Below are 22,496 nucleotides of genomic sequence, written 5' to 3' on the forward strand. Positions count from 1 at the left end.
CCATCCAAACATCACATTATTTTAATTTACAGATGTAATAACATCAAGTGGTAGACAGCTTGTTAATGAGGATGCACAACTCAGGAATATTAAGCTGACTGAGCTGTTTTCCAGAGAACCTACTCCCAATTTTGAGTATCTATTAGACAAAATTTTAAGTTAATGAAAACCAGGCTTCATTCTTAATTGATCTGGATAGAACCCAGTCCTACGTAGAAGTTTATGTCCACACTTTAGATAGTAGGTTAAAGAGCCCATACTTAAAAGAAAAAATGTATTGACTCCATGTCTTCTAGAAAGGTTGCATTTTGCAATATTTTCATTGTTTTATTGATGACTCTGAATGGTGTTCGTAGAGACCAAATAAGTTATTTGTACTGCATCAAATAGCTTTTTCTGTTATATGTGGGCAAAGGTTTGTGTTCTGTGGCTGCCGCAGTCATTAGCGAGGGAAAGAATAAAGAAAAGGAAAGGAGAGATATGGAGTCAAGGGTGGAAATTGTTACTCTTGGAGTAGGCTGCTCGGTATTGCCTGGGCAGGCTTTGACAACATCAAGCTCTCTGAACGTATCAAATATTATCTTCCTTGAAATGATGACACAGATGCCACATCCATCACTGAATCCTTCAGACGCTGTTTCTTCTGCCGCTCTGTATGACTTTGAGTACGTTGGAAAGGTCAAAACTTTTTGTAATCAATTCCATTAGGTCCTCATCTCTTTCCACACCGCTGATAAACTCTTCTAAAGTCAGTTCCCCTAAAAGGAAGTCAGATACTCCTTAGGAACCAAGAAACCCAGCAATCACTCTCAACCCAACAGAAGGCCGTTCATGCCAGATCGAATCCCTCAGGAGGATTCCCATTCTCTGCTGACAGGCAAATGCAGGAAGAGTACTTGCTAATGTTTTCCCACTGTGCATCAGACCCTAGAACTCAGACTTTTTTTTTTTTTTCTGTTAAAACAGTTCAAATACAGCTTTCACTGAAGTCTAAAACAACTATGACTGCTTAGCATCTATGGTGACAGAAATGTGTGAAAAAGGGCACTAACGAAGTCTGTATCAAGGGTGAATTTAGCTGTTCTCACTGGGCTAACTGGAATTTATCTTTTAGCTGGTTTTGACAGAGAATTAGGGTGTGATTTGCTGAGGATTACCAGGCATACTCCTTGTTGACTACTAGGATTATTTAGAGCCATGATAAGATGTAGTAAAAGAAAAAAAATCCGTTAAGTGGTTTGATTGGATAAATTCTTCCAAGCAAATGAAATGGTCATTCAGAGTGTGAATTTTTGGGCTCACGTCAAAATCAGGCAATACCTTGGAAGTTGCATGACAGCTGTAAAACCTCTTTTATTGAGGAGCAGAAATATTGTTTAACATTATTCCTCTTTTCCTGCTCTCTTCCCTGTCAGCAATGGCACAGGCCCGTCCTAGGCATGTGTCTGCTACCATGGTACACAGGAGTGGACACAATTGTCTGGTTAGAAGTTATTCCAGTAATATTTTTTTCTATGAAAGGGGGAACAGAACTTAGTTTAATAGGAAGAGCTTGATTTTTTTACTCTGAGAACGGTTTAAAGTTTCTTGTTAAAATCACAACAATGAATGATTTCTCACTGAAATAAGACATGACAACAGGGCAGGCAAAGAGGAAGGTAGCTGGATGCCTTAGAGCCCCAGGGTGCAGGGGAGCTGCAATACAAGTTGTGTGCACTTCTGGTGAATGCTTAGCTAGATGGCTTTTGGCTATTTTCGGATTTAAGCACTCCCTGGAGTTTGTTTTTTGTTCATGGAAGCCTTGGAAACTGCATCTCATGTTGAAAAACGAAAATGATCAGCATTTGAAAAATGTGAAAACCACTTTCTACCCCTGGGCAGTAAAGGCTGCTTCCTCTTTAGTCGTATAGGTCCTCACCGCACTGGTGAGCAGGCTCATGTACACACTATTAAAGTAGAAAGACATCGTTTGACAGAAGTGCTAGCTCTTAGGCTTCAGTGAAAGGAGTAAGACCCTGTCCAGGGGCTGGTGTGCAGTGCCCTGAGGATGTTCATGGCTTCCCCATCAACCCCAGGGCCCTTATATGATCATCCCGGGGACAGAGACAGAACTTGTCGTCTCTGTACGCTTGTCTGCATCCTTCTGCTTTGCCACTCATCCACTCACTTTCCCTAATCTCTCCTCCTGTCCCAGGTCCTCTTCTTAATTCTCATCTCCTTCCCTCTGTATTGCATTTGACCGAGGTCTTTGGTTGGATGGGGTTCCTGGACTCATCAGATGGACACGCTGCATCATGTTCCTGCCTGTGCAGGTCAACTGGTTTTGAATTCCCTCATCTTGATCTCAGGCTATATATTTCAAAGTACCAATACCAATGTGCAAGCATACAAAAACCACTGCAGTTGCCAGTGAGATGGGGTTACACTGGCATGTGCAGATGCACTGCGAGCGTGACCGGTCTTAGGTTTCCTTGAGCTAATGAAAATAAATTGCAAAGCCGTCAGGAGATTTGTTTTAAGAATGGCTCCCTACAACCATGGGATTATTTCTTGTACCTTAATGTGAGGAAGGACATTGCAACTTATTTGTCAGTTTGCCCTTTTCTTCAGTAAGAAGCTACAAGGAGGTAGCATAGTTTAAGCTAAACTTGGTAAAATTTGTCCTATTCCTCAGGTGGAGCTAGTCCTGCTGCTTTGCAGCTATTTAAAAATAACTAACTATGGAAAGCAGTTTAAAATGGGAGTATAATGAAGATAATTCTGAATAATTCATGTTCTGGCATTTCATTGCTAAAATGTAAGGCACAAAAGTTATTTTTTTCAGCTGGTGGTCTAGCTCAGATACAGTTATTACTTGCAGTAAACATACGGTCAAAGCAGGGGGCAAAGCACGAATAACCATAGAATTTGGGTTAGATTCTAGAATATGACTGTATGTCATCAGGAGTCATTTGGTAATTTGCCTTCACCCAAAAGATGGGCCAAGCAGGTGAGGGAAAGTCCTGTACGGGTTTTTGCATGCATCACAAGATCACTGTTTATTCTCTGGTTATATATGACAAACAGCTTTTTTTAAACTGACCTTAACACATCAAATAAGACCAGAAAAATGAACAAAAAAATGCCCAAAATTGCTGTCTGGGATCTGATTTTGCTCTGCAATGTTTTCCTAATATTCCTAATTTTTTAACAATTGCAGTAATTGTTGTAAAACGTAATTGCCAGTGGAAGGAGGATCTTCATGATTATAAGTATGAGGGAAGACATTCATGTTACAGGTTTTCTATTAGAAACAACTCTGAAGCAGTGAATTAGAGTTTTAGCTTCCAAACTTGAGTCCAGTTGGTTTAATCTAGCTATCTTGAGAAAAAACAGTAGCATGTGTCTCAGCATGTGTCTTCAAGGGACATCCAGTATGCTGTCCAGTCTTTAGAACATGCTAGAGCCTGTGCAACCATGCATCTTAATTGGTTTTCTTATCCATTTTAGACAGATTAAGCCAAGACAAAGATACTATAAAAATACCTTGATCACACTTTCGTTTTGCTGTGTAACCAGAGCACTGGCATTTTGGATGAACAGTGCCAGACCCCCATGTTTTAGCCCCTACTGCATGTAATTCCCATGCCAGCTTAATAAGAGTCAGTTGATTTACACGTCACTGTAAAGCTGAAGTAATATGGGTAAAGAAAAGCAGATTTGGGCTTTCAGTTCATGTAGAACAGTCAGTTCTTCAGTAGTGTGTTCGACTCCCCTCTTGATCCCCTACTTCCTTACGGGGAAAATCCCTGCCAGTGCCAAGATAACGTAGATTCTTACCATCGTTGTTCACATCAATCTTCTGAAATATCATGTTTGTGAACTCTTCAGCAGACATGTTGGTGTGGCCATTAATAGCCTGGATAGCCTGAAGGGAGAAGTGCAGAAAGTTCTTTCAGACTTTTTTTCCATCAAGTTGTGACAACAATACAGTGCCAACTGCAGTAATTGTGATGCAGCTCTTCAGTTCACCAACCCTTTCAAAAATCGCTAAATAAATAGCTATTTCAAGTAAATCTTCGGTAATGAGGATTGGAAATTTAATTAACATAACACAGCCTGAAGATTACAGACTGATTTACATATCTCTGAAGGTCTTCTGAAACCACGTGGCACCTCTGCTCTGCAATACACTTTAGATTCCACACCAGCATTTTTATCTGGCCCGAGAGAGTTCTGTGTCTTTGGAGAGCGCCCTACGGTCTGTGTGATTTAAAGATAGTATTATTTTTCACAGCTGAAAGCACATGAGGAGAAAGCCTAAGTCATTTTTCTGTTAAGACATGTTTAACTTAGTAATCACAAATAAAGTCAGACCAGCAATCCTGGAAGTTGGCAGAATTTACTTGTCCTCCAAAGAAATTAAGAGGACTGGAAGTCTCCTCTCTACTTTTTCTGTGGCAAAAGGGCCCAATATTTGGAGTAAAGGTATATATGGATATTTTTGCAGAATTGTATCCCATTCATTGGGATAGTAATTTTTACATTATGGTGATCATTTGGGTTAATAAAGTAAGAGACTACATTTTAATAGCCAGTGGTTCAGAAGCAGCAAGCCTATGTTTACAGAGTTGGACTCAAACTCAATACCACAATTAGTAAGTGACTGGGAAAATGCATACATATATATGTATAAACACACATGCATATATATTCTATAATAGGCACACTATAGAATTAGTCTTTCTACACCTGAACTATCTTGAGATGAACTCTGTTGCATAAGATAATTCACTGTATGTGCCAGTTGTTTCCTTCAGTATTCCTGATACTCTTTTAGAACTCATTATATTTAAATAAAATGAAAGTTAAACTTGTTCAGCACTGATGTGGAATTCTTTACCGTCACTGTCTTTATCTTACTTTGCACAAACGAGTCCAAAAAGATAGCAAGAATTTTACAAAAAACAGGTACATAAATTTGCTTATATTACCAACTGATACTTTGGATAGTTTTGGTGTTTTATATGTCTGACCCTGGTGCAGTTCTCAGAAGAAGGTTATAAGCCTGCCATGGTTAAATTTGTTGTAGTGCTAAGAGTAAAGCAGTGGTTCCTGAAGCACTTGAATCACTGACTACCACAGAATCACCTTAAATAATAAAATGAAATAACTGGGCTCTTAAAAGGCACTGAGAGAGTGCATGGTTGTCTGGAAGGAATTTTGATGGTTTATAATGATCTGCTGATCCAAAGTTTGCATAGCTGTAGGGGCAGATGATGTAATTTAAACCAATGTCTCAGAGATGACATATCTTTTTGGACAAGCCCTTGTTTACTGATGCTTAGTATAAGCAGGGCCCTTAATGGCTGTAAACCTGTATTTTTATTTTTGTTTAGAGCCCACTGATTTTAATCTAGCCTAGGTCAAATGACTTGGTTTAAGTTAAAGTTCTCATATTCCAAAAGAGAAGAAAACACACAGGGGTTTAAACTGGTAAGTTGAAAAAGAAATCTATTTTACATTAAAAGGATTTTAATTCTTTTTTTGGATAAGGCCCAAGACAAAACTCACTCGCCTCATTGACTCTGGGTGAAAAATGATGGAGACTATCTGCAAAAGAAAGATGTCATTAGTCTTAAATGATGAGAAATCTGGGAGATGCAGCCTCTCCTTCTACCTTTAGAAAGCTGCTCTTTAGAAAGTGATGCTTCAACTTTATTTGTTTGACCCTGTAGCTCCATCTGGCTCCAGTTCCTTCTAATTTGGTCAGCAGCTCTTGAAAGTCTCTAACAGTGACTAGCCAGGCACCAGCAGTAATACAAAATCCAGGCAAAGTATGTTCCTTGTTTATTATGACATTAAATCCCTATTTAGATTTTATGCTCCCTCCAGCAAAACCTTGATCTGTAACAAGTCCTGTACATTTAGGGAGCAATATTAAGTCATTCATATTTGCAAGGAACCCTATAATACCTTTTGGATTAAAGCAGCTACTCAAGTGCAAAATATAATTTCACTAAAGTAAGCTGAAAAATACAGAAATCATTTGAAAGAAATAATTACACTGCTTTGGTTTTATGAGTTTGAAATGGATCCACCTTCTGCAAAATTTTCCACAATATTCGTATCCAAATGTCAGTGCATGATTTAATAATAAATTTCCCCAATTTAATTTTAAAATAGGAGTAATGGCATTTGTAGTAAACAAATCTAAAAGCCTTTCGAAAAATTAAAATGGAATATTTTGATGACATCTATATTGTTTCTTGCAGCAAGTTCAGTTTGAGAAGTCAGTTTTCCACAATAGACTGGCTCAAACACTTGTAACCAGCTGCTTTATTCGTTATGCTGCTTCAGTTCTGCCCTGCCTTATAGTATTGTTTATCATGATAATGTCTCTACAGTTTCTGTAGTTTTTTACTTTCGGTAGAGCATTATATCAGTAGAACTATGGTTTAAAGTAAAATACTACTTATATACGTTTACTTCAACAAGCAAGAAACTAGTGGCAGGAGTGTCACTAGACAGAGCGATTCTGGTTTTACAACTGTAAAACATTAGGTGAAGTACAGACAATCCATTCACAACACATGATGAAATCACTGTTTCAGGAGCAATGCACTCTGTCAAATGCTCTTGCTATTGGTCATCACTTGCTTACCGTGAATATGCTTAATAGTTCTTTTTTGTCAATACATCCGTTTCCATCAGCGTCGTATAGCTTAAAATACCATTTCAATTTTTGGTCAATTTTCCCTCGTATAACCAAATTTATTGCAGCTATGAACTCCAAGAAGTCTATAAATCCATCCTAAGAGAGAGAGAGGAAAAAAAAACACCCATTTAACAACACCGTTTTTCTGTTCATTCTGGCAATTTCACGGAAACAGGTCATCGAATTTGCTATAATCCACACTGATTTGTAAAGCACCTTCACATAGAAATCTCCTGTGGGGTTCCAAAAGGATGCGCTTAACTGGAAGCACGACAGGAAGGGGCGTTAGCACAGACAAGTTTGTTCTCCTTTGAAAACTGGGGGCAGTAGGAGTGGGGGGGAAAATCTGTTCTCAACAATTGTAATTGACGTTTTTTGAGAAGAGAAGCAGTTTTGTGGTAGACTTCCACATGTGAAAAAGAGAAGTCTGGGATATCTGGTTTGGTTCAAATGAGATGTCTACAACGGAGTTGCTTATGTTCATATGGATACTGCAGAACTACGGATGATTTCCAGTGCAACAGAGCTGCTCCAGGTGTTATTCATCTGAGAGATCATGTAGTAAGTGCTGTACATGGTAAACAATGACCTAGGATGAACTCCAGACACTGTGGTTTTTCCATAATAACATCAGGTCTCTCTGACTAATACATTTTGCATGGGATATAAAGCCTTCAAGTCATAATTTGTTTCTAAATAGTGAGGATTGGGGGATATTTGTAGGGAAAGAGCATTTCAGATTGATTTAATTCTGTATTTTCCACTTCCTAGTGATGGAAACCTGTCAAGGACAGGCCTCCGTGGTCGGGTGGTCTAAGCCGCTGTGACAGTTCCTCTGTTTCTGTAAAAATGTGGTGAGGATGGAAGAAACAGTTGCTGAATTTGGAGAGTACTTGCTCCAACTGTTTCTCATGTGCATATAGAAAGAATTAACAGCTGGTAAATTTAATCTTCTGATCTTTACATTGGTCAGAGTCCAATTGCTTGGAAAACCTTGGAAAGACTATCAGTTTCAGATGGCCTGTGATTGAGAAGAGAAGGTTGGATGAGTATCTGGTAGGTTTAGCATGTTACTTACTTTTATTGTCATACATCAACAGACGTCTTGCCAGTTGAGGTTTTGCAACCAGCAGGCATCAATCTGCCCTTGAGATTAGACTAAAGGAAAAGAAGTCCTGGAAAGGTGTGGTGTGACTCATTGCCAGACTTGTTGTGCCTGTTTTGGTTTCTGTGCAAGGCTGTTTGGCAGTGGCACCTAAGAGGTAAATCCAATGTTTCAAACACACTGGATTCAATGTACATGCAGAAATGGTGGGTGCAGAAATGGTGTGTGCATCACTTGCGCTGACTGACCGTTGCTTCACAGGCTCTTGGTGCAGGTTCTGCGGTGGTTGCTTTACTGTGTGTGATTTACTCTAACTGCAATCACAGCAAACCCAGCAAAGGCAAAGACACCATTCAGCCACTGTTCGGGATGAAATGAAATTTGGCAGTAAGTGCATGTAGTTTTCAAACCAGATTAGGCCCAGTATTAAAAGCAGATGCTTTACCAAAAAAATGTCACATCACATAGCACAAACTTTATGCTTCTTTTTGGCACACCAGCTTGAATTTCAGTTTTGCAAGTATTATTTCAAAAAGGATCTCATCAAGTATTTTACTGGAGGGCAGCGTTTATTTTGCTGATTACATTTCCATCATCTGATTTGACAGATCTATTAAGAATGTGGTTAGATGCATTTCACATTGCTGGTTTTTTATTGCATTTCATACTACTTGTTGAAACTACGGATTAATTTTAGGCTTGCTGGATGTCCCTGATGAGATTAATTTTCTTCTTTCTCCCTTACATTTCACTTTGGAGTTTGGAAAACAGAATTTTGTTTTCTTCCTACGTCTTGGTGTCACTGTTGTTGCTCTGACAAAATATCAGAAGTTTGGAAAACATAATAATCAGCTTAATGTGTTCAGGTATGTAATTCTGATCTGATCTGTGAGAACCTCATGAAGTTCAACAAGGCCAAGTGCAAGGTCCTGCACGTGGGTCGGGGCAATCCCAAGCACAAGTACAGGCTGGGCGGAGAATGGATTGAGAGCAGCCCTGAGGAAAAGGACTTGGGAGTGCTGGTGGATGAGAAGCTCAACATGAGCCGGCAATGTGCGCTGGCAGCCCAGAAAGCCAACCGTATCCTGGGCTGTATCAAAAGAAGCGTGGCCAGCAGGTTGAGGGAAGTGATTCTGCCCCTCTACTCAGCTCTCGTGAGACCCCACCTGGAATACTGTGTTCAGCTCTGGAGTCCCCAACACAAGAAGGACATGGAGCTACTGGAACGAGTCCAGAGGAGGGCCACGAAGATGATCCGAGGGCTGGAGCACCTCTCATATGAAGACAGGCTGAGAGAGTTGGGACTGTTCAGCCTGGAGAAGAGAAGACTCTGGGGTGATCTTATAGCAGCTTTCCAGTACCTAAAGGGGGCCTACAGGAAAGCTGGAGAGGGACTTTTGACAAGGGCGTGTAGTGATAGGACAAGGGGCAATGGATTTAAACTAAAAGAGGGCAGATTTAGGTTAGATATAAGAAAGAAATTCTTTACATTGAGGGTGGTGAGGTACTGGAACAGGTTGCCCAGAGAAGTTGTGGATGCCCCATCCCTGGAGGTGTTCAAGGCCAGGTTGGATGAGGCTTTGGGCAACCTGGTGTAGTGGAGGATTTCCCTGCCCATGGCAGGGGGGTTGGAACTAGATGATCTTTGAGGTCCCTTCCAACCCTAACCATTTTAGGATTCTATGATTCTGTGATTCTATGATGCATCATTTGCCCCAAGCGGGAAGGCACCGGAGGCTCAGGTCAAGAAATTCCCACCTCTGAAAAACACCTGAGAAAAATTGTAGCTGCCAGGAAAGCCCCAGCCTGTATCTGGTCTTTGCATTCTGTAGACATGCAAAGACTACTGGTGACATGTTGACCTCAGCAGCCAGTGGACCAGGAACAGAAATACCGAGAAGGCAGACATGTTTATCTAAATGATGTGGAACCAGAAACATTGCACAAAAGCATTGATGAGAATTGTACTGTTTTTCCTTTCTACCCCAAAAAATACACATTGTAGGTAGAAAAGAAAACATTTGTGTGACGCAGAAGGCTATAGTGATCTTGTTACATATATATACAGAGCTTTTTCAGATGAAGAGAAATAGTGTGCTTTTTACAGTGGCATCCAAAAGCCTCAGAATAGTACATTAAATAATAAAAAAAATCATAACAGTAACCTATGAAGATCATCCTGTGGTTTCTGTGAGTACAATAAATAATACAATAAATGTGTTATGATGTTATTAAAAGAATACTGCTGTGCTGATTTACCCATCTGCTGCTGTATAACCGTCCACAATACAAGTATCTAGGTAGGTCCTTACATGGCTCACAGCTCTGTAAAACTTCACTCCGTGCAGTGCACACAGGAAAGTATCTGTTGCTCATATTAGGAAGTGAATAATTCACAAAAAAAAAGGGCTATCGTAAAAATAATAAAATAAACAATAATAAAATAAGTGGAGAAAAACCCCAACAACATAATAAGCAGAGCTGATTACCAGTGGTGAAAGACATAAATAATTTACTTCTGGTGCTTTACTCTGTTATTCCAAAAGGCAAATTTCTGATATTTTTATGAAATGGAATTAATGCTGGTGAAACCTGCTTATTTGGCAGCTTAGGGTATGGGACAGATTTAGATGATGGATGCATTTCTTCTGTGTGAAGGCTTGTTTTCCATGTTTGTGTGGCGCTGGCCATACCTTCCTCGGCTGCAGCATGATTAGACAGGGACACCGCGGGCATCTGGAAGGAGGGTGAAATCCTGCTGCCTTCCCTGCCCATATGTGCAGAGCCAGCGGGGGTACGTGCACAGGGTACCCCCTCTGCATACGGTGTAAAATAGTGGGGGGCAGAAATCTCCTAATGTGGTTTGGAGGAGTGGGCTGGAGAGACACCAAAAAAAGAGTTCAGAACTTCTTTTACATGCCCCCAAGCCTTCTGGACTTTCTGCTTAGCATAGTATACTTCAAAAAATATATACTCTCTTTTTAGTCTCTTAATGGCTTCACCAGATGAACTGGAAGCTTAAGGACATGTTGCTGTGCGTGTGTTTGCGCCCTTTGATGCTGCGTTTTTGTAACTTGTTCTGCTTTCACTGATGAGCAATGTTTTAAGCCACTCAGAACAGTTTGATTCAGAAAACAGAAACAAAAGAAGGCTCCAAAACTGGAAGGAGAACTTGCTGATGGTATAAAACTCATCCTCATGGCCCTGAGGGCACCACCGGCCCTGACTGCCCCGCCCCATTTCAGATGTCCCTTAGTTACTGGATCTCCTGAAGAGAAAGCAGTTTAATTTCATCTTTAGATGAGATGTTTTTCTTCGGAATGCCAGCCTCTGTGCAGTTGCTGGAGGCTGCTCACTTTTGTTTGGTGAGGAGAGAGACGTATGGCCCATGAGGGCGAAGCCGGCAGCGAGGGACCGCAGCGTTACACAACAGCAATTAATACCCCAGCCCCGGAGCCGTAGGAGGGCATTATCCTTCGGTTCCCAGAATAGCGTTGCTAATCTTCACAGGTCCTTAAAAAACTCTCACGGCTTCCAACTATTTGAATACAGATTAAAAATAATTGACTTGTCAGCTGTGAACACGCGGTGCGGTAACTTGAGGTTCGGCCAGAGTGATGGGAACTCGGCGTTTTGGCTGCTTAGCCCTTGCCCAAACGTCATTTCCCAACCGAGTTGATGCAGTGCCAGTGGGACAGCGAGCCAGCTATCTACCACGGCACACCACGGCTACGCATGGGCACATTTCTGTCCCCACAAAACCCTACGGTGAGTGGACTCATCGTCTTGCTCGGAGCACTGAGGACTCTACCAAGAGCCTGTACGCAGTCAGCTGTGTCTTGTTTTCAAATTTGCTCCTGACCAATCTCTAAACTCAGCCTGGCACCGGGAGAAGAGCTCAACAGGCTTTATCGGGATTAACAAGTGTGCAAATATAGACGGTCCAGGTATTTCAAACCTAGGGCTTAGGACATTAAGCCACCTTCCCTCCCGCCCCCTGTCTTTCAGAATACTACTTAAACCTCGTAAGGCAGAAGGAGGAGGCACAGATCAAACAACAGATTACAACAGCTCAGAATAACTGTGAAATTTATAGCTAATCCTGTGGCCTTCTTTCTTTCTCTCTAGCTCCCATTTCAAATATAGCACTGCTTTCTCTGCCTTCAGAAACCTAAAGGAGTATTCATTTCCCTCCATTTCATCTCCCCTCATTTCCTTGCTTTCTTTTTGTTTCTGAAGATTTTCAGCTGTTCCTCTGAGGTTGCACAGGCATTATTGGAGAAGTACGGAGCTACTTGTGACTCCATTACTTTGACACGTCCCTAAGGTCTGAGATTGGAGTTTGGGGCTCGGAGGGAGCTCTAGATCCCCCACAGGCTATGGTCAGAGTCACCAGTTTCCTAAGTAAACAAAGCTGGCATTTCTCATGAGGGTGGGGGCGTGGTGGGGGGGACTCTTGGCAAGCAAAGACTATTAGATAAGGATGAAGAACAAAGCAGGGAATTAGGAGCTGTGGATCATTAAGTGGTTTTGTGATAGTTGCATGCTCACTGTTATATAAAGAGATGAGGCCGTATTGACCGGACTGTTACACAAGGTTCTGCTTTGCCCAGACAAAGAGGACCTGTGAGATCTGGGGACTTAGAAAATACCAGGATCTTTGTGTTAGAGGAGTTGGAAACGCAGAGCCAGCTGTGTGTCCTGGCTCTCAGGCTTGCAGGCTACCCTGGTAAAATCTGGTGAAATCCAAAATGTCAAGATGACAAACAATTTTATTTCTTTAAAATTAACAACTACCCCCCAACTGTCTGCCATCACTCACAATTTTCCTTCAAGATTACCAGAGACTACCATCTCCTGGATGATGGGGTTCAGCTTTCTGCACCCCTAATTTTGAGCATCTGCTTGTGCTTTTAGGAGCATCTTTCCCAACTTAAAACAAAGCAGTAAGCAAGAGAGAGAAAACTAAAAAATGCAGCCATGACCACATAATGCATTTTCCAGCAAATCTCTTGCTGACTATTCCAGCAAATTCTGCTTGTTTGCCAAACCCAAGAATGTAGCAGGAGGAACCTCCCGGAAAAGAACTTCGAAGACATACACATCTTCTAGTGGCAAAGAAGCTCTATTTGGCAGATTATTCCAGCTGCTCCTAGATGATGTTTTTAAGAATCAATATCTCAAGGGATGTATGCAAGAACGCTCCCAAAAGTTAAACACATATACTATCATTCCCTAAATTACTCAGTATTATCAGGTAAAGGACCCCAGGAAAGCAAAGTTAATACTCTTTACCTTCTTTACCTAGTAGGCATTTTTTATTTCTGTAAAAAATTATAGATTATAAATCATGTTTTGCCACAAGAAAGCAGTTACCAATGTATCGTCACTACATGAGTTTGTGGCCAAGTTAGTTAAAACAGATTATCCAATTTCTGCTGCAATTTTTCTGCAATTATTCTTTCCAAAGCATGGTTCACCAACATCATTGTCACCAACAAATGTGTGAATCATGATTGCATAGTTTTGGATGTTCCAAACCAACACTTAAATGATAAAGAGGAAAAAGAAGAAAATGTATACCTAGAGTAGCCTCTAACTACTCTGTTCATAACTAACAAGGAAATAAATAGAAAAAAAAGACAGTTGCACTTTTACTTAAAATTTCTTTAAATAAAAGAAGCAGATTCTTGAACTGTTTCTCATTAAAATTACTTTCTCCTTTATCTACATCATCATTTAACAAGTAGTATTTAAAAGTAATTATGATTAATTGTACAAAGTTAATCTTCATTGCCTATTCATGTAACATTACAAAATTACAGTGGTAGCTAGTCATGGTAGCAATATGCTCCAAGCGCTTTTTGAGCTCAGTGAAAGCTGCAGGGTGCGTGCTGATTTGTTTACACGTAAATGGAATTTTCAAAGAAACTCTACGTATGTTGTTAGAAAAGTGTCATTGCTTCAGTTTGATGTGTAATATTGGTCACTGAGTAACTGCAGAGGAAAAAACTCTAAACCCTTTCTTCTGTTTTAAAAACAGGGGATGTAGGAACTCGGGTAGCATAACCAAATGGGAGACTGCGTAGACAATGAAGATTATTTTTAAATAAGATTGAACTTCATCATTCTTCCATATTCCTCCCTTTCTATACTGACTCACACTGAGTCTTGCCATATCTATGATTTGTTTCCGTGGGACATTCAGTAAAAATGTATGTGATACAAATTTAATCCCCATTACAGAAAAAAAAACAAGGAAAAAGCATTAAGCCAAAGAATCACTTGATCAAACCTCTAAGTGCTTAATTTTTATTGTCAGTAATTTTGCCACTGATTTCTCTGTATCCAATACAGTGGTTCATTTTTTCTAGGTCTCTTGTGCAACATAGTTGGCATTACAGCTTCATACAGAACCTATGGGCTGGGCTGTTTTACCCTGCGGCTCTCAGGTGCTGGGTCCTGGTGTGAAAGGGGACTCCTGATAGCCAGCTGCCAAAATGTTGGTGGATGTGGCACATCTGGCCTTGCACCATGCACAAACCGTGTCTTGGATCTGAGCATGCTCTACAGTGTGGTGGACCTACTGCCCAAGTGCTGGAAATCTCTACTGCAAACGCAGCGAGCCTGGACGCGCTGTGCACAAATGGCAAGGAAGGGGCTATTCAGTGAGGTGGGGACACTGCTGCCCTGTCCCATAGCTTAATCCAATCCAGCTAAACATCAGGACTGCGATGCAAGGAAAATTCAACTGGAGTATTACTTAATAGCACTTACCTACATTAATATTTTGCAATTTTGTTTTTAAAGAGCAAATTTCTTGGACATTCAGATTACCCCTTCTGAAATGTGAAGAAAAGTCAATGAATTCTACAATGCTATAGTAGAAAACTGAGACAGACCTCATTTTGATATCCCATGTAAAGAATCAGCCTTCCACGCTTGATGGTGCTGTGCCACTTCTGAGGAATTACCTCTGGTCTAAAACTTTTAGATCATAACTCGTACCATCAAATCCTATAGTCAAGAATTCGACTGTACTGACATTAAGCAAGTGATGATTTTAATGATAATGTTAATGTAGGCTTTTAGCTGGTAATGATGCATTATTATAGCTTAAGTTAGTACTATCACAGCAGTAAGTCCTGTGCCAAACCACTAGAAAACAAAATTAAGATTGTGAAATTGCACCAATAATTGTGAGAAGTCCTTACAAAGTAATAGATTCCTTTTTGGAATCAAAGCATAAAATTTGATGTAAAAAAATTTTGGAGGTAGTTAAGAAGTAGAACAAAGACATTGTTTAAGATGGCCTATAAATAGAGTAGCATTTCACGAACCAGGTGAAATATTTGTAGAACTTGGCTTCTATTTGATAGAATTTTTTATATTGGTAGAGTACCTTTCAAAGGCACTTAAGTATGCTGACAAAAATGATATAAGCACACTGCCTTGAACACAGGAGAGCATAATTTAACCTCCTCTTCCTTTACCGTAGTCAGGCTAGTTACTTTACATTCGATACAATTTTATGCAACGTTACTCTAGATTAAGGAGAAGCAAACGGTTTGGCTTTGTTGTTTTTGTTGCTTTTGTTGAATTGTGTCTGAAGCAACATTTCCCAAGAATTGTGGGGAAAGGATTTGTACATATACGCGTCAACTCCAAAAAGCCTGAATATTTCAGGCAGAGGTGTACGTAGGTTATTTTTTTTTCTTCTTCTGCCAGAAGAATTCTTTCTGGACAAGAGGCATCTTGATTCGTATTTTCTTCTAGCCCTTGGTTTAGAAGCTGATTAATTTTTTGACACACAGACTTTTATTCCTGACTCTACAATGTGATAGTCTTGACCGTCGTGAAAAAAAAAAAAAGTTTTCTAATTATTTCTTGTTGTGGAGACTAATTAGAGGTGATTGTGAAAGTGAAAAAGGATTCAAAACCAGAAAAACCAAGAGTTAGAATTCTCTGGGCAAAGTGGTAGTGTTATCCACAAGAATCATGGAAAAGGAATAGCATAAAATGTAGCATGTCTTGCCAACCACAATACTAGCTTATACGGCTCTTGGCTGTGTAGTGTAGTGTATAATGCAGATGTTACTGCTGCTGCCTTACTGCCTTGGTTAAGCTGGCCGGTTAGAGTAAGCTAAGAAAAGTGTATTGTCCAGAGAGTCATTTCAGCCTGAAGACACCCCTAAAACTACGCGTGCGTCTGAACTTATGTTTTCACAACTATTTGAAGACTTGGGATACAAACGAGGAAAGTTGTTCAGGAAGGTTTGGGACAGTATTTCTACAATTATCATCCTCTCTCACTCTGCTTTGGATAACTATTAACCATTGCACCCAATTCTATTGTGTCAACTTTGGTAATGCTTACAAACACATAAAGATGCAGCGAACAGTCTAGGCAGTTCCTTAGGCAGCCTGACAATTCATATCACAGCAACTATTCCTGGTCCTAAGGACACACCAGAGCAAGACAATCTGAGAAAGGAAGACCAACTGAAGATCAAATTTTCTAGCAAAGGAGACTTAGTAAAGATGTCCTGAGCCATTATAATTAATTCCACGAGAGGTGGAAACAGTTAATATTTAGGTTCCAGGTAGTGTTTGAAATATTGTTAGTTAGCAGCCATTTATTTCATCTTTTAAGAGCTCAGGTAGTGTTTGAAATATTGTTAGTTAGCAGCCATTTATTTCATCTTTTAAGAGCTCTTCATGTCTTCATTAAGAACATGGAAGGCAGCTATCGCATAGTGCTAGGTGACCATTGCATAGTTGGGCCATGTCAACCTTTAACAAAATAATGTCTTCAGTAGAATCTTTACCAATGAATTGCCTCATATCAATGAAAATAATATTCCTCTGTCTCTCATGATTCTCAAGAAGAGGGAAAAAGTGGAGGGAGAAAACAACTGAAAGTCAAATGAAGAATGAGTTACATTAATCATCAAAACATCTCTGAAAAATATTACATCTTTCTGTGAACATTTGCATGCTTTTCTTGGAATATGAGGTGCAACCACCACTTTCGTAGAGAATTCCATGGCCAAATGATTCACATTTCCTCTACTACAATATGTGAGAAGATATACTTGGCTAATCCCATTCATGCCTCTATAACCAGAGAGGATAACATCTATTTAGAGCCAGAATGTGGAATCAGATGATGAAAAGTCTTCCTGAAAATTGGAACTATAAAGACACAGCAGGACAGTGGGGAAGGAGCTAGAAGGAGGAAAAAAGGAATGGTGGTCTGCCTCCCAACACTTGTCAGCAAAGTACAAGAAGTGAAAGGAAACTCTTCTTCAGGAAAAAAAAATGTAGCTTGAAATTTAGTTTACATTGATATGGAGTCATTTCGACTCACAACAAGGTTCTATTGAAGTAACACATTTTTGCATTTCTTATTATCTGTTCTACATAAAACAGCCTGTTTTAACTTTCTTCTTTAGATTTTAAAACAGATTCCTTTTAAAATCTTTTTTGTAGTTCCAATCTGCATAATGATGTCAGATGAACTCTAATTTATCACAGAACTACTTTAAATTTTAAATGAAAAAAGCACGAACTAGAAAAATGACTAAATATTGACATCAGTTGGTGTCTCCTCATCTAAAGATTTCTTAAACTCTTTGCTGTGGAGTGTCCATTTTTCTGCATCTACCAACTTTATCTCTGCATAAGAAGTGTAGCAGAAAATACTATTCCCTGCTGAGGACTATGCAATGCTTTATAAAACGTTAACGGAAAATCCTTGAACTTGCATAATTTTCCTTCAGTGCCACATACCTATTAATCTTCTTTACTCTTCTCAGCATATCCTACCTTTTAAAATCCGATTTTCTTACAAAGCAACAGACACTTATTCCTGTAGCTAGTTTCAATTAATGCCAAAGTAAGTGATAAGAGAACTACCATAGCAGCATCTCATTTTCGGTACATTGCTTCACATATTAAATAGCTATGCAAATTTTATCCTTCCCAGGTCATAAGAATCCAATAAATCAATCAATCAATCAATCCTTACAGTGTTCAATTTTTATTTTTAGTGGTGGCAATTCCTATCTGCAAGCCAGGGGAAGGGGATGACAATGATCTGTGTTTCTGATTTAAAGAAAGAAGATTTTTTAGAATAAGCATTAAATAGTAGCAATGCTGACTATAGAATGTTTCCTTAGTTCTGCTTAAGAGCAACTAACACTTCCAATATATTATGGATACACCAGACATTATTTTTCTAGATATGCTCTCTCCTCTAACGTTGGTGTAACCTCATTTTGAAGGTTATAATCTCTCTGAAATATGATACATATTCTCACAGAAAACCAAATATACATCAGCATACTTGGCAACTACTGAAGTATTTTAGATAAACTGTTTCCTCTCTATAATTCATCAGTAGGCTGCATGAACTAGGACTGTGTGACAGTTATGCGTGGACTGAGATGCAGAGAGAATAAAAAAAGCAGGAGAAATTCAGCTCACTTGTATGTGGTTGCAGCTTTTTCATTTTTGTATTACAAATAGCTTAAGAGTGAGGAACACTGAGATCATTTTTCCCTAAAATGACCTAATAAAGGGAATCTTTTAAAAAACAAACTCTGTTGCACTTGTATTTTAATAAAAACATTATTTTTGAAGGCTTTCGTTGGAAAGCTGTGGCAAAAGATAAACCCGCAGTTCATTACACTGCCAATGCCATTGTATAAATAATGCATACGAGTATTAATGTATGAGTCATGAAGAAAACGTTTGCTTAAATGCTACCTCCTGCACTCCTCATGATAATCTCAAGGAAAGGTAACTTTCCAATTACAGTTCCAAATGTTCAGCACCTTTATTTTTCACTGGAGCTAAGAGTAATGAAGGGCAACTTTCAAACTTCACTAGCATATTAATTTATTTATTTGCTTGTTTGTTTAATTATTAGCAAAGCATCCCAGAGAGGACAAGGAAGGGGTGAAAAATGTTGATATAGAACCCTTGTTTTTAAGAAACATGGAAAAATTAAAGACGTCTGCATACTTGATGTGTAAGGTCATTTAATTATGAAACAGCTGGTGTCTGCGCAAGAGACACACCACCAATGGTTAGCGTTTATTTCATAGATTTCATAGATTTCATAGATTTCTAGGTTGGAAAAGACCTTAGAGATCATCGAGTCCAACCATCCCTAATCCCCATTAAACCATATCCTCAAGTAGATCATCCACCCTATTCTTAAACACATCCAGGGATGGGGACTCAACCACCTCCCTGAGCAGCCTATTCCAGTGGCTGACAACCCTTTCAGAGAAGAAATACTTCCTAACATCCAACCTGAATCTCCCCTGACTAAGCTTATACCCATTTCCTCTTGTTCTATCACCCAACACTAATGTAAAGAGCCCTTCCCCCACCTCCCCACCATCCCTTCTCAAGTATTTGTAGGCTGTAATCAGGTCTCCCCTCAGCCTCCTCTTCTCCAGGCTAAACAGCCCCAAATCCCTCAGCCGCTCCTCATAAGTTTTATTTTCCAGCCCCTTGACCAGTTTAGTCGCCCTTCTTTGGACTTGCTCCAGGAGCTCAATATCTCTCTTAAAGCGAGGGGCCCAAAACTGGACACAATATTCCAGGTGCGGCCTCACCAGTGCCGAGTACAGGGGCAGGATCACTTCCCAGCCAGTTTTTAACCCAAAGGAGGGTGTGCCTATCCAGGCCAGCAGTTATCAGTTTCTCAACCAGAACATTATGAGAGACTGTATCAAAGGCTTTACTGAGATCAAGGAAAACTACATCCACAGCCCTTCCCTCGTCAACCAGGCGGGTCACCCCGTCATAGAAGGTGATCAGGTTTGATTGGCAAGACCTGCCTTTCATAAACCCATGTTGACTGGGCCTGATCACCCGGTTAACCTGTATGTGCTCATTAATAGCACTCAAGATAACCTGTTCCGTGACTTTGCCCGTCACCAAGGTCAGACTGACAGGCCTGTAGTTCCCCGGATCCTCCTTCCGCCCTTTTTTGTAAATGGGGGTAACGTCCGCCAGCCTCCAGTCCAGCGGAACTTCCCCAGTGAGCCAAGACTGCCCTAAGATAATGGACAGGGGTTTGGCAATGACATCCGCCAGCTCTCTCAGGACTCTCGGGTGGATACCATCAGGCCCCATAGACTTGTGGGCATCCAGCCGAAGGAGCAGATCCTTGACCCGTTCCTCTTGGATTACAGGAGCTTCGATTTGCTCTCCCTCCCTGCACTCAGACACCGAAGGCCAGCTCACCTGGGAACTACTGACCTTATTATTAAAGACTGAGGCAAAGAAGGCATTAAGGACCTCAGCCTTGTCCTCATCCCTAGTGACTAACGTACCCCCTGAGTCCAGTAGGGTCTGGAGGTGATCTTAGCTCGTTCCTGAGAAAAAAGCTTTTAGGACGTAGCCTATGTCACTAAACTCCAGTAGAAACAGGCACTGACAGGAAACAGCTTTTACACATTGAACGGATGCACTCTCTTGAGCCAGAGGCGTGAATACCTGTATAGTGCTATGCTCTACCACATATAAACATGCAAGATAACCAAGTCCAAGAAGCCATACGGCCACGGTAGCACTGCCTCTTTGGCACAGCAAGTTAGTGCCATACCCGGACCGTACATGGTCTGCCTGCAGCCAAGACCACAGGTAACCTCAATCTCTACGTGACATTGAATTGTGCTGTGAAGATGTACCCCTCCCTGTTGCACCTCCATTGACCGTAGTCATTTCCATGAGTGGGGAGCTGAACTACTCTATTTCTCCAACCTGAAGAAAGCCAGGGAATGATAAAGTTTGGCTTGCAGCTGAAGTCCTGTTGGTATTTGTATGGATGACTTGAGTGAAACAAGCTTTGACTAGGCTTTCAATCTATCACAAATGGTCAAAAAAAACTACCACGCTGCTGTAATTCCTTTTTAACTGTTTGCAGTTTACTGGCAAGTTTGTTTGTTTTTTTTTTAAATGGAAATCCTAAGTAGGAGAAGGATTTCTGGAACAAAATTCAGCTGGAAGCAACAAGGCTAACAGGACATGAAATGCAACTCACAACTGTATTTACCATCACCACCACCCCCCTGCCAAGTCCCACTGGCATCCTGTGAGGTTAATATTCCACACCTTACCTGCTGGAGGTTTTAAACTGGGCATACACGAAACACAGAAGAGCAAGTCTATGTACCTTTTAAGAGAGTTTTATCATCTTTTTCTAGGATACAATACCTCCAAGCATGGATGACCCCAAATTAACTCAAGAAGTATTAGGCTGCTATATTTGGAATTGTAGATTAATCTCAGGCCTAACACTTTAGCACACCTTTCTGAGAAGATTCCTATTTGTAAGAAAACGGAAGTCTATGTGAGAAAAATATATTCTAGAGAGTAGAAGACCTTACTAAATGACTTTAAATTTTCCAGAATGAGTTTCTTTAGATTTAGGTCAGCTGTTAACTAGTCCCCAGACTATACGATTTTATATAAAGAGCATCAATATAAGTCATAACAATTTTAAACTGTAAAAGCCCCACTATTAAACCATGGTATTGTCTGGCCACAAAAAGTTAGATAAGGAAAAAATCAGGTCATATACCTATAAAAGTCAGCTGGGGGAAGCATGAGAGAAGGTTCAAGTTTGCTAGCTGTCTAGCTAAACAGCATTTCTGTCTAAAGGGTACTATTAAGAGAAAGGAAATAATTTCTACCAAGAAGTTTTGTATACTTCACCACTCACTGGCATCATAGCCCCTTTATTAGAAAGCAACAACTAGACAAGAATACAATAGCAAAGGAAATACAATTTTGGTCTACAAATCTGAGAAGTTGCTATAGTACTGAAGGAAACTCAATGTAAGCAAAAACTCAAATGACCAAATTATTTCTGAATTTGTGTGTGTGCAACCACTTGCATCCATTAACTTCTGTGGCTTGGATGAAAGGTTATAATCTGTTTAATATTGCACGGTGCCTAAATGTTCTACATAACGTCATGGAAGGATAATGACCACTTATTTGCACAATCATAGCTGCCATTTCAGAGCCCACAGTGTGATACTCCAAGTCAGCCATCCACTGACCACTCTTCACACATCTGTACTTAACTAAAAGCACTTTTCAAGATCAAAGCCTACATTTCTGCCAAAAACCCTGGGGAGGAGAAAAAGCTGTAGAAAGGGTATAGGACAAAAAGTGAGCGTATGGAATAAGGAGACCCTCTTATTTTACCTCATCAATAGCATACAACGTTCCTTTCTCCTGCCCCGAGAGGCTGGTCTGTTGCCACTTTATTCCCAGATTAACCACATAAAAAGCATGTTAGCCATGTACTTGAAAAGTGTTTGACTGATGTTTGTTTTTTCTGAAAGTACAGCTTAAAAATAGTGGTCATTAGTTTTGGTAATAAAAGAAGAAAATAGAATTAAACTTATAAAAAGACAGTGCTGTTAACAATGTTAGAAAAAGAAACAAAATAATTGAGGCTGTACAGTAACAGAAATGCAATCATTATACTGAGTAGAGTTTAGAATACAACAAATCTGTAAAGCTCTGAAAGATTGTCATGAGCTCAGGACATAAATATTACATCTTAAATTGTTCCTTTCGATTTTTATTCAGACTAAAAATCTCTGCTGGTCTCAAACATGCCAGTTTTAGTGTTGTTTGCCTTGCATCCTTCCCTAACAG

General features: G+C 40.0%; 1 protein-coding gene across 1 annotated transcript in view; it reads right to left on the reverse strand.

The window, feature by feature from the left end:
- Window positions 1-627: 627 nt before the first annotated feature.
- Window positions 628-22,496, reverse strand: part of GUCA1C (guanylate cyclase activator 1C) — a 37,937-nt gene continuing 16,068 nt past the window's right edge. The window contains exons 2-4 of the mRNA XM_086626980.1: window positions 6,644-6,793; window positions 3,820-3,907; window positions 628-758 (exon numbers count right to left, since the gene is read on the reverse strand). Of these exons, the coding sequence (XP_086483106.1) occupies window positions 628-758; window positions 3,820-3,907; window positions 6,644-6,793 (369 nt within the window). The remainder of the gene's footprint in view (window positions 759-3,819; window positions 3,908-6,643; window positions 6,794-22,496) is intronic.

The sequence above is a fragment of the Tauraco erythrolophus genome, chromosome 1, assembly GCF_009769465.1.
Source record: "Tauraco erythrolophus isolate bTauEry1 chromosome 1, bTauEry1.pri, whole genome shotgun sequence".
NCBI lineage: Eukaryota > Metazoa > Chordata > Aves > Musophagiformes > Musophagidae > Tauraco > Tauraco erythrolophus.